This window comes from Argopecten irradians, chromosome 15, assembly GCF_041381155.1.
Source record: "Argopecten irradians isolate NY chromosome 15, Ai_NY, whole genome shotgun sequence".
In the NCBI taxonomy this organism is placed as follows: domain Eukaryota; kingdom Metazoa; phylum Mollusca; class Bivalvia; order Pectinida; family Pectinidae; genus Argopecten; species Argopecten irradians.
Genome location: NC_091148.1, coordinates 22944680 through 22957940, shown reverse-complemented (window position 1 = coordinate 22957940; position 13261 = coordinate 22944680). Strand labels below are relative to the sequence as shown.

The following is a 13261-nucleotide window of genomic DNA, read 5'->3' as shown; positions in this document are numbered from 1 at the left end:
ATCATAAAATAAATACGGTATATCGTAAATATTTTTTTATTAAACTCCGAAATTCAACACTGCACACTTATGTATAGTTTACTAAATTCTATATTTAAATGAAAAACCAATTTCTTTATTCCTTTGTTTGAGTCCTTCATTCACAGCATCTATGAGTGGCCTTGGCACTTTGATTCTATTCTGCGAGATCCTCGTCAAAAGTAAAATGCATAGATTTTGCCGTAATTGTGACAAAGATATTTTTATATGTTACAGATGCCAAGAAACAGTCACAGATGACAACGTTGTCACGGCAACGAGACGACCTTAAAGCTGTGATCAAAACCTACAAATCCTTGTTTGAAACCACAGAACAACTAGTCAAGGAGCTCAAAAGTAAGTCAAGGTTACTCGAAAATAGGTCAAGGAGCTCAAAAGTAAGTCACAGACACTGGAAAGTAGGTCAAGGAGCTCAAAAGTAAGTCAAGGTCACTCGAAAGTAGGTCAAAGAGCTCAAAAGTAAGTAACAGACACTGGAAAGTAGGTTAAGGAGCTCAAAAGTAAGTCAAGGTCACTCGAAAGTAGGTCAAGGAGCTCAAAAGTAAGTCACAGACACTGGAAAGTAGGTTAAGGAACTCCAAGGTAAGTCAAGAACACTGGAAAGTAGGTCAAGGAGCTTAAAGTCACGGACACTGGAAAGCAGGTCAAGGAGCTCAAAAGTAAGTCACGGATACTAGAAAGTAGGTCAAGGAGCTCAAAAGTAAGTAAAAGACACTGGAAAGTGGTCAAGGAGCTCAAAAGAAAGTCACAGACACTGGAAAGTAGGTCAAAGCGCTAAAAAAAAGTCACAGACACTAGAAAGTAGGTCAAGGGGTTAAAAATAAGTTAATAAACCATGTCATGTATGTAAGATCGTCTAGGGACTCAAAAATTGGTGTTCAAAAAATGATATAGAATTACATCAGACTTTTACACAATATATGTAACATCAATTAAAAAATCTTAAAATTGCAAGCTTAAGATTATGTACCTCTTATGATCATGATGTTTCAAATAGATCAGTAATGGTGAGAAGAGTGAGTTTTTATCACCAACTTTTACATAATGATAGATAATGGTTTGGTTGTAGTTTCTGTGCATGAGGCCCAAGTGGAGGAAAACAAGATCCGAGAAGAGCTGAGGAAACTGAAAGTGCCACTGGTCCACCTACAGAATGTAAGTCTGGTCAACAAAGGTCAAACGTGTCATAAGATCAATTGCTGCAATATCAAATATAACATGAAATGTTGGGCAATTATTGTAGATCATGGTTGTTATGGAAACAAAATTTGTTTACTGTGTCACTGTAATCATTGTTACAAAGACCATTCACAATTATCTATTTTGATGATTAGTAAGTAACAATCCACTAAAGAAAGAACACACAAATATTTCAATGGTATGCTATTAAATATACCTAGACCTGTATTCAAGGTTACAGGTGCCAAATAAGGCAAGATATTTAAACAACATGGTTACAAAGACTCCTGATGATGATGAGATATCAAGAGGGTGATACAGGCCCATTGGGCCCTTTTCACAGATAAAGCTGTCTGCTTGTTTTTGGTCACGAGTTTATTACATAAACATGATATCATCTTTGTTTAGATACCCAGTGTAGACAAGCTTATGGAAGAGAAATCCTGTAATCGTGAACAAATCCGGACGTCAAAGCGAAGAACTTGTGGTCTGGCCGAGGCACCACTGGACAATGAGGTTCTGGGCAAGGTAAAAAAAAAAAAAAAAACGAAGGAATTGAATTGTTAATTATTTCAGATGTGGTCAAAATTTACAAATATGTATCTAAATTATCTCACTTTTTTGTTTTTGATTATCTTTATGAATTGAGAATGCAATGATTGCATTATCGCCCTTTGTTGAGAATACTTTATATTATGTGACTGTTTCGGTTTTAGAATTGATTGAATTATCTCCCTTTGTTGAGAATATTTTATGTTATTTTACTATTTGTTTGAGAATTGATTGAATTATCTCCCTTTGATGAGAATATTTTATATTTTATAGTTTGTTTTTGTTTGAGAATTGATTGAATTATCTCCCTTATTCTGGACAGATCGGTCACCTTGGCCAGATAGATGAAGAGGACATAGCTCGGGTGTTATCGTGGCACATGTCGGCAGACATGGACTGTGTCGTTACACTCACTAATAAAAAGGTAAACAACATTTCTGTAAGGTATAAAGTATGAGAGGTCTGAAGGTTTAAATCATAAAGGTTTTCTTCAGCATCATTTGTTAACTTGTCCATAATTCTAATGACCCTCATCAGGAAGTTTGGGAGATGTGGCCGACATTAGAACATATGACCTTCATCACAAATTAGGGGGATGGGAGGATAGATCAGGGACACACAGTGTTACTCAAGTGGCCCGACCCCTACACCCTACCCTCCATCTTTTATTTATGGGGCCTACGGCATATAATTATGTTTTACAGAATTTCTAGTGAACAAAATTTAATGGTATTCAAAATTATTGCACAATAAACAGGAAAGATATTAATGCTGCGGGATTTTCTAAACTGAAGATGTCTTGTGAAAGTGTTTTAAGTTTTCTATTCCTTCGTTTCCAGGCTAAAGAAATATATGCACAAACCAACGGCAAGCAACAAGTTTTACCCATCGACTCCATATTTAAGAAAAACCTGCCAGATTGGCGAAAGTAAGTATCAAGCTAATAAAATATAGGACGTAAATTCATTGATGCTAAATTTAAATGATTGTCACTGCATCCCCTGGGCCCAGTTTCACGAACATTCCTTAAATCTAAGGAATTCCTTGTCTTAAATTTCCCATATGAAAGCAGTACAGATTTTAAGGAAGGTTCCTTAATTCTAAGGGTTAAGGGGTTTTCCTCTACTTTTGTAATGCTTTCCTGTGGGGAATTTTTAAGTTAACGAATTCCTTAAAGTTAAGGAGTGTTTGTGAAACTGGGCCCTTGAAGTGGTGTAAGATTGAATATGAATATTAAATGACGTCATTGTAACGTTGGGCTGGACTACGACATCAAAATTGCTGATAGGCTGTGATACATTGGGAAAGGAAATCAGTTTCTTTTCTTCAGAAGACAGCTAGTGTTACTTTTGATTTGGTTTGAAAAACACAAAAATGTGACATTTTTAGCTCGCCTCTCTAAGAGAGTGTGGCTTATGGAAACACTCTGGCATCGGCGTCGGCGTTGGAAATCCTAGATTAAGCTTTGTAGGTGTTGAAAAACAGTTATCTGTAGCAACTGACATTGATTTCTTCATTGAGTTAGTTAGGATTATAAGTGTTGTGATGGGTATGAGCTATCATTTGAAGGTAGAAAATGCTGGATTTTGAGAATTTCGAGAGGCGCAAAGGACCAAAGTCACCAGGCTAAAGTGTTGGTGTAATTGTTAAAAAACTATTATCTGTAGCAACTGACATTGATTTCTTCATTGAGTTAGTTAGGATTATAAGTGTTGTGATGGGTATGAGCTATCATTTGAAGGTAGAAAATGCTGGATTTTGAGAATTTCGAGAGGCGCAAAGGGCCGAAGTCACCAGGCTAAAGTTTTGGTGTAAGTGTTGAAAAACTGTTATCTGTAGCAACTGGTATTGATTTTTTTCATTAAGTTAGGATTAATAAGTGTTTTGAAGGGTATGAGCTATCACTTTAAGGTAAGAAAATGCTGGATTTTGAGAATTTCGAGAGGCGCAAAGGGCCAAAGTTACCAGGCTAAAGTTTTGGTGTAAGTGTTGAAAAACAGTTATCTGTAGCAACTGACATTGATTTCTTCATTAAGTTAGGATATAAGAGTTGTGAAGGGTATGAGCTATCACTTGGTAGAAAATGCTGGATTTTGAGAATTTCGAGAGGCGCAAAGGGCCGAAGTTACCAGGCTAAAGTTTTGGTGTAAGTGTTGAAAAACAGTTATCTGTAGCAACTGACATTGATTTCTTCATTGAGTTAGTTAGGATTTTAAGTGTTGTGATGGGTATGAGCTATCACTTTAAGGTAGAAAATGCTGGATTTTGAGAATTTCGAGAGGCGCAAAGGGCCGAAGTTACCAGGCTAAAGTTTTGGTGTAAGTGTTGAAAAACAGTTATCTGTAGCAACTGACATTGATTTCTTCATTGAGTTAGTTAGGATTTTTAAGTGTTGTGATGGTATGAGCTATCACTTTAAGGTAGAAAATGCTGGATTTTGAGAATTTCGAGAGGCACAAAGGGCCGAAGTTACCAGGCTAAAGTTTTGGTGTAAGTGTTGAAAAACAGTTATCTGTAGCAACTGACATTTGATTTCTTCATTGAGTTAGTTTAGGATTATAAGTGTTGTGATGGGTATAAGCTATCATTTTAAGGTAGAAAATGCTGGATTTTGAGAATTTCGAGAGGCGCAAAGGGCCGAAGTTACCAGGCTAAAGTTTTGGTGTAAGTGTTGAAAAACAGTTATCTGTAGCAACTGACATTGATTTCTTCATTGAGTTAGTTAGGATTTTAAGTGTTGTGATGGGTATGAGCTATCACTTTAAGGTAGAAAATGCTGGATTTTGAGAATTTCGAGAGGCGCAAAGGGCCGAAGTTACCAGGCTAAAGTTTTGGTGTAAGTGTTGAAAAACAGTTATCTGTAGCAACTGACATTGATTTCTTCATTGAGTTAGTTAGGATTTTTAAGTGTTGTGATGGGTAATGAGCTATCACTTTAAGGTAGAAAATGCTGGATTTTTTGAGATTTCGAGAGGCACAAAGGGCCGAAGTCGCCAGGCTAAAGTTTTGGTGTAAGTGTTGAAAAACAGTTACCTGTAGCAACTGACATTGATTTCTTCATTAAGTTAGGATAATAAGAGTTTTGAAGGGTATGAGCTATCATTTTAGGGAAGAATATGCTGGATTTTGAGAATTTCAAGAGACACAATATGTCAAAATTACCTGGTTAAGGTTTTGGTTTAAGTGTTGAAAAACTATAATCTGTAGCAACTGATATCTTTACATAAGTAAAGGTTTGTAAGTTTTGCTTTTGGTATGGACAAATATTTTAAGGATGAAAAATTACAGTTTTGAGAATTTCAAGATGGATTCGTTGCCAATTTGTATTTTACTTTAGAACTGGCATTGGTTTCTGCCTTGGTTTACATAGGTTCTTAGAATTATATATGTTATGAAAATGAACATTCATTTTAGGGTTAAAACACAGAATGTTGAGAATTTCAAGATGTCCAATAGGCAAACTTCTTCTTGAATGATAATCTCTCATGTCTTTAATGACTGCCACAGACGAGCTTTGCTGTTCTCAAACAGCTCATGTTTGTACATGCATGGAAATGTAACTTGGAAATGAAAATACTGTTCCGTTGTGTCGCCTGAAATATTTTTATTTCTGGTATGAGAAATGAAGAACAAACTTTATACAACTGTGAGGGTGATGTGCTAAATCCATTATGGCCCAGTTGAGTTGGTTCTATTGATAATATCGTCTGGGATCGGAGAGTGCCCTCTCAAGCAGGCAAAAATATCTAAATAACAGTGATTGTTCCTTATGTAGTGTATCATTCTCTGCTTCAGACCTTTACCCCACGTGAAGTACAGACCGAGCTGGCATCCCCGTGGTAACCCGATCTATGCCAGGAATCTCATCATATTCCCACAGAACGAAGAAAAATGTAAAATAGGTAGGTCATATTTAAATCGATTCTTATATATAGTGTTTGGCTGATTCTCAAATATGGTCTGTTGACTGATCGATAAATATCTTCCATATGAAAGAGCAAATTTCTTTATTACTCTTTGCTTTTTTTAAAGGCATGATAAAGTTCTAAATGTTTGAAGAAACTTAATTCTTGTTTCTCTAAACATCTTCCAGTATGTGAAATGTTGTGTAATTAGATTATTATAAACTTTACCGACAAAGTGTAAGTAATCCTTGACTTTCAAATAAAAAAGACACAAAGGATGTGTAGCTGTGAAAGCATGGAGTCAGAGATACAGTGAAAATGTATTGATTATACAGACCTTCAAATTAAAGATTTGTTGATTATCTAATGTGAACTTGATTTCCCCTTCAGTATTTGGTATGCTGTTGGGTGATACCTTAATCCTAGATAATCTGGACCATGCCAACGAGTACAGGCAGGAGGTTAGTACGTTTAATCACACATATTAAAGAGTTATCTGCCCTTGTAGGTGTGTATTGTGATTGTATTGTCATATATTCACAAACATAACATCATTAGTTTAATTAATCACAATCGGTAATATGCTCATGCATGAGAGATAACTATGTAATATTTGAAGACTGTAAAAAATAAGGAGAATGTACATGCTTCTATATTTCCTTTTACAATAAAACACACTAAAAGACGCTATGTTTTAATTATAAGCATAATTTATACACATTACAAGCATCTTACAGGAACCTAGACAAGGAAATATAAAGTACTACTTAATTGATCATGTATTATAAGGTGATGTTGTTTATAACATGTCTGACTGTAATTTCTTCAGATATATCTTTAATCTTTTTGTCATACAGCTAGTGAAATACACTCACTGCCCCACCATCTTAACGCGACAAGGTGACCGTAATCCGTAGTAACGGCAAGTTTGGTGGTCTAATGAACAAGGCCCTGTCAATAGACAAACTACGAGGGGCCGTGTTTAGTCAGCCCTACCGCCATTGTTTCACGACCTAGCCAATCAAATAGGTAAGGAATTCACTGCTAAGCAATACATCCTGGTACCAAATGAATCAAAACAAACAAAAAACATTGAACCAAAAACAGACTATATTCCTAATGAAAAAGATTTCAAATTCTACACAGGACTTGGTAGGTAGGGAATTGGCTGTTTCATAATAGAGACTGGTACAGTCAAACCTGCCTTAGTGTATAAAGATCACCTCTGTATAAAGACCACCTGCTTTTAAATAAGAACACTTTTTTGGGTCCAAAATTTTCAACATAGCATGACCTATGTTTAAAGACCACTTTGGCTGTAAGACCATTTTCTTTGTACCTTTTGTGGTCTTTATAGGCAGGTTTGACTGTAAATCAAAATATATGGTCTGCACTTCTGTTCAAATTGATTTCAAATTTTACGTTGTACCTGAACTTTTGAAAAAATACAGATTTCTGAAAGAAATTCTTCTCCTTATTTCATCTTGAAAATGAGTTAAGGAGGTCATTTCACAGTTAAATGAGAAAAAAACCATGAATAACTAAGATATTGACTATTTTAGTTTTAAACTTCCGTTATTCCAATATTTGTCTTTATAAAACCTACTTTTGACCTTTGACCTCTGTGTTTAAGATTTGCTCCAGAATTATCGTGTGGCGATGGAGAAGTCGGGTAAGGCCAAAAGTGAACTGGCAGAACAAGTGACACATATGAAGCTGCCAGAAATGCAGGAAAAGTACAAGGAATGTCGCGAGGCTGAGAGTGAACTCAAAGATGTAGAACAAAAACTAGGTCAGTGTGTAATTTAGAAGTTTTATGACTTAATTAGGTGCAATGGGTACATAGATGTTAATCAACATTTTAATTTTTTTTTGAGCAAAATTTATTTCAATATTTTTGTCTTAACAAGTCATTTGTCACTTAATTACAATGTTAACATGTTATGTTTTGTTAGCCTAATAGTGTAACTGGAAAATAATGTTAAATGAGTTCAAAAAAAAAAAAAAAATAAGAGAAAAAAAAAAGTAAATATCAATTACTTTGTAAATCGTTTGGCAATGCAGAGTTATCCCCCTTCGAACAAATATTGCTTGAGATAGAAAAATGACACTTCTAAAACCAGAGAGAGAGAAAAAGAAAAGAACTTAAGAAGACTTCTATTGCTTTGTCATTATCTTCTCCTACTAATATATTTGTTTATTTATAGGTGTGACGATGTCCACACCAAGAATCCCAGCGTCAGAGAGAGTCAAGATGCGCCCACCACCAAGTTCAGATGAAGGTCCGTCTGCGTCCAAGAGGCCGAAAGTGACCACTAACTCCACACCACAATCCACAATCGCTAACGGCAACACAACTCCAAGTTCTGCTTCCACGTCTAGTATTCTTGGCACGCCTACTAGGAAAAGTGGACGACTAGCATCTATGTCCCCGTGACGTCCGACGATGGAAAGAAACGTTTGAGAAGAACGTAGTACATAGATAGTTACTGGAAAATGATGGACTTCATTTATAGAAAAGAAATTGTGAACTCTTTCAGTTTCAGATAATAGGTAATTGTGGTTTAAAATTATTTGCTTTTAAACCATTGATCTCTCTGGTATGATCACCATATCATGCATTGTTCTAGGGGACAACATTTCTTCAGTTGTCTGATCCAGTGGGTTTTATGTAATAATTCTGACATTGTACTACTTAACCTTCATCTCTCGGTTATGGTGGCCAAGTGGTTAAGGTGTCTGACATTCTACCACTAGCCCTCCACTCTGGGTCCATGGTGGCTGAGTGGTTTAAGGTGTCTGACATTCTACCACTAAGCCCTCCACCTCTGGTCATGTTGGCTGAGTGGTTAAGGTGTCTGACATTCTACCACTAGCCCTCCACTTCTGGGTCATGGTGGCTGAGTGGTTAAGGTGTCTGACATTCTACCACTAGCCCTCCACCTCTGGGTCATGTTGGCTGAGTGGTTAAGGTGTCTGACATTCTACCACTAGCCCTCCACCTCTGGGTCATGGTTGGCTGAGTGGTTAAGGTGTCTGACATTCTACCACTAGTCCTCCACCTCTGGGTCATGGTGCCAAGAGTGGTTAAGGTGTCTGACATTCTACCACTAGCCCTCCTTCCTCTGGGTCACGGTTGCCAAGTGGTTAAGGTGTCTGACATTCTACCACTAGCCCTCCACTTCTGGGTCATGGTGGCTGAAGTGGTTAAGGTGTCTGACATTCTTCCACTAGCCCTCAATCCTTCTGGGTCATGGTGCATGAGTGGTTTAAGGTGTCTGACATTCTACACTAGTCCTCCACCTCTGGGTCATGTGTGTCTGAGTGTTAAGGGTGTCTGACATTCTACCACTAGCCCTCCTTCTCTAGAATCATGGTTGCCCATGAGTGGTTTAAGGTGTCTGACATTCTACCACTAGCCCTCCACCTCTATGTCATGTGGCTGAGTGGTTAAGGTGTTCTGACTTTCTACCACTAGCCTCCACCTCTGGGTCATGTATGGCTGTGAGGTTACAGTGTCTGATATTCTACCACTAGCCCTCCACCTCTGGGTCATTGTGGCTGAGTTGTTAAGGTGTCTGACATTCTAACACTAGCCTCCATCTCTGGTCATGGTGCTGAGTGGTTTAAGGTGTCTGTCTTATATGGTTACCACTACCCTGTCATGAGCCAAATTTAAGGTGTCTGACATTCTAGCACAGTCCTCCACCCTTTAGGTCTTGGAGGGCTGATGTGGTTAAGGTGCTCTGACATTCTACAACAAGTCATCTACCTCTGGGTCATCTGGGTTAGGTTTAAGATTATTTTACAACTGATGGTGGCTGAAGTGGTTAAGGTCACACGTTCATGTATTAAATCTCCACCTTTGATATTACTGAAAAGTACTAAATGGCTATCTCTCCATCTCTTGGTTTGGACTATGTGAGGATTCTTGGATGTTCAATAAGGTGGCTGATTTTAAGCATCTTTAACCTTTTTCCTTGGTGTCATTAAAATATCCATTCTGGTATTTCTCATCAAGTTCCTTGGAACACAGTCTTAACAAATCAGGGAGACAGTGCATATATTCAAATGAAAAATGAATGTAGAATGTCATCCTCTAGAAACTTCTAGAATAAATTGGTTTGGTCTACTTTTAAAACAAGTATGTAATTATTCATTTGGCCAAGTCACTACAAACGTTTTTAATTTTTAAAATAGGTGTCATGACATTCTAAACGTTATTCATATCATCACCTCAGACTGTTTTATTAATAAATAAATGTTTAATTTTCCTGTGGGTCCTAAATCCGCTCTCTAACACTGCGCCAGACGGCAAAACAGCGAAAAGATAGTTATCATTAGAACAGAAATTCTTGCAAACCACATCTAAGCCATCATATATAATTTCTTTTGTTACCCCTTAGATTTTTGGAAAGGTATTGGCCTAAAAACTATCTGTAAACACTCTTTCTAACAGTGTCTGTCTATTTTCATATTACAATAATCTATTTTACAAAAAATTAACATTCTACATTATTATATCAATATCAATTGTGTGGCATAGATTTTAATGTAGGTATAAATCCCAATACTAAAACTGGCATTACAATACTAATATATTGGGGATACATTCTCAAATTTTAATTGTTAGTTCCAATTGAAAAACGCTGAAGTTCTATCAAAATAATTTATATCCCATACACGTATGGAGTTGTTGGACCGTTTACTTTTGAGAATAATACAACTTTTATCTTTCCTGTATAGGGTATAATTTCCATTAATGAAATAAATCCGTCCAAGATATAAAATATAAAAATTCTGGATGACATGTTTTGTCAGAACAATGTGGTCATTACTTTCAAGAGTATCAGGGTAAATGTTATCTTGCAATTGTAAAATCACCACATTCAGTCTGTGTTTGTTATGCGGTTGAAGATTATATTATTAACGATTTTAATTAAGCTACCATATTAGCTTGAATTTATTATTTCAGTTTTTCTTATTTTCCACAAATCAGTTCACACAAGCCTGTTTTCTCACAGTGAACATTATTTCTTTCATTTTGTTCACACAAATTACCTCCTGGACTGGTTCCAATGAAAATGATACTTGCATGTAGAGACATTCTGTAAAACATAAGGAAACAATAACTGTAAAAACAGAGTAAAATTACTGAAAAGGCTAATATCATATAATTAAACAATTTTTTTATAAATATCAATACCAGTTTAGAGTACCATATTATTGAAATTTATTTCCCGTTGTTCTTAGTCCTCCTGTTCTTTAGAGTTTTTGTCCTTCATGAAATTGATTGTTATGATAGCAGTTGTCATATAATGTATCTGATAATGTGGCACCAAAGAATATAAGTATACGCAGGTAGTGCATGGGCACGTTGAAATTTATTAAAAAAACTGCGGATGCTGAATATGAAAGGCGTAAAGTCTATTTTGCCCGAGTAAAAACATCTAAGAACATATTTTGTTTCATACCCAAAGATGTAAATCGCACTAAAAACAAGTGATCATGTAGGCTTTGTGTGAAGTGCAATTTAAGACTGTGTCATGTGGTAGAGATTAGTTTTTCGCTCGATGATCACACCAATGCAAGTGAGAGTCGGGAGTATGTTTATGTAAGTTTTAATTGCTAATCTCTGATGATTGTTGAATAAAGTATAACCAGGATAATTGTCTAAACATTTAACAGTTTTCTCCACGTTTGTTGTAGATTGAAACAGCTTTATAATGCCGTTCTACGGTAGAATAATGAAAAAAGAAATCGGCATTTTCATCGATCCTACAAATGTAGTAGTCCAAAATAATCTCACTTCGAGTTATACGAACATTTTATGTATGATTTGTGTCATTCGGTTCAAATATTTACTTCGTTAATTAACGTAGTTTACTGAATATGCTACATTGTATATATATTATCAGAACGTCAAGCTCCTGTAGGCCAACATTTGATGAAAGAGGCTAAAATGTATTTAAAGTATGGTTTAGTAACAACCTCTAATATGTATTAAATCCAGATAATGTATACATGTGCTTATAAATTTATCGATAATTATGGATGCGGTAAATATTCATACCTTATTAACTGCCGTAAGTTGGAAGATTACGCCACATTTAGAAAATGTTCATCGTCTGTCACGCGCTATTTTGAGCAGTAGACAAAGTTTATCCTAAATTTTGTTAGAGTTGTCTTTCTTCCATTGTGGATTTACACGTACATGTGGCATAACGCAGCCGTGATAAACAAATCTCCATTTCGTCCTGAAATTTATTTGCTCCCGCACTAATATGATTTCAAAGAACAAAAATCATTATTGTAACAATTTTGATGTTTGAGGTGAAATATTGATTTCATTTTTTCCGTTGCGGGATAATTGTCACTAGTAGGGACTAAACGCGTGGGGCGAAACGAAGCATTTTCGGGACGAAACGTCTTCATGCGTTGTAAACAACATTTTCGGGACGAAAAGTCTAGATACACTGTAAACAATTCAAGTTGAAAATTTTCCAACCTAAGATCATTTGGATAATGTATATGGTAAGGATATGAAAGCCAGTAATCTACTAATCCTATTTCAACATTACAGATACGCTTATTTCAGTAACTTTCATTTCAAAATTTGCTATTTACCAAAATCAAAGTGGTATTATATTCTTTGTGTTTAATATTCTATCTATTTTTTGGCACAATGTGTGGTTTTAATGTAGGTATTAAAATAAAACCTAATACAATATATTGGGATTCTCAATATTCAAATTCCTTGATGAAGTTCTAATACATATGTAAACTAGTCATTATAAATCCAAGATTTGTTTTGTGTTACTTTCAAGAGAATCATTGTTAATTGTACAGTCTGTGTTTCGGTTGATATCCCTCTTGAAATTTGCAGTAAGTTTCCATTGAATAGCCACTTGCTCAAGCCTGTTTTTAGATAAATACAAATATTTATATGGCTTCAGTTGCCATATTGAATTTTTCTTAAATTCATATCTCTGAAAGGCAAAAGCAACATAAATTTTACATACTAATGATTATGAAAATATTTCTGACCTAATTTAAATATGATCTCTATTTGATGTAAAAAGCTGGATTTTGATAAGACTTGCATGTTTTTCCTCTTTTACAATGTAATATTTAAACTCAAATAAGAAAATCAAATATTGTTACATGTATAGCTCTTCCCAAACTATTTCATTCTGTAAGACTAAAAAAGCAAAATGTGGTGTTACAAGTGTAAATTATTAGAGTTACTGGCACTTTCACTCTGTATATGTTACAGTGAAGGTTCATGTTCGTTCGGTCTCCACAAAGGTTTATGTCTCTAATGACATCATTTTCATAGCATTTCATGTTTCTGTCAAAACCATTTTCATACATAACATTGGCAGCTATCAATTTCATGTGTCATTTATTCATATCAGTGTTTATTAACTATTTCATTACAGCTTTTACATTGCATTGAATAAACAAGTTGAGATATGTTCAGAGTAAGTAACTTATAGATAGACTCTCGTGTTATACATTATGAAATTTTATTAAATAGATTCAATAATTTGATATGCCTCAAGTCTTAGGCTCGTGTCAGGCTT

General features: G+C 35.5%; 1 protein-coding gene across 1 annotated transcript in view; it reads left to right on the top strand.

Moving 5' to 3' along the window:
- LOC138308485 (structural maintenance of chromosomes flexible hinge domain-containing protein 1-like) overlaps positions 1–8457 on the top strand; it is a 70702-nt gene extending 62245 nt beyond the window's left edge. The window contains 13 exon segments of the mRNA XM_069249482.1: positions 256–375; positions 1109–1194; positions 1627–1746; positions 2093–2194; positions 2610–2698; positions 5566–5672; positions 6066–6136; positions 6533–6583; positions 6585–6666; positions 6669–6704; positions 7309–7467; positions 7883–8101; positions 8104–8457. Coding sequence (XP_069105583.1) covers positions 256–375; positions 1109–1194; positions 1627–1746; positions 2093–2194; positions 2610–2698; positions 5566–5672; positions 6066–6136; positions 6533–6583; positions 6585–6666; positions 6669–6704; positions 7309–7467; positions 7883–8101; positions 8104–8150 — 1289 coding nt within the window. The 3' untranslated portion in view covers positions 8151–8457.
- The last annotated feature ends 4804 nt before the right edge of the window (positions 8458–13261 follow it).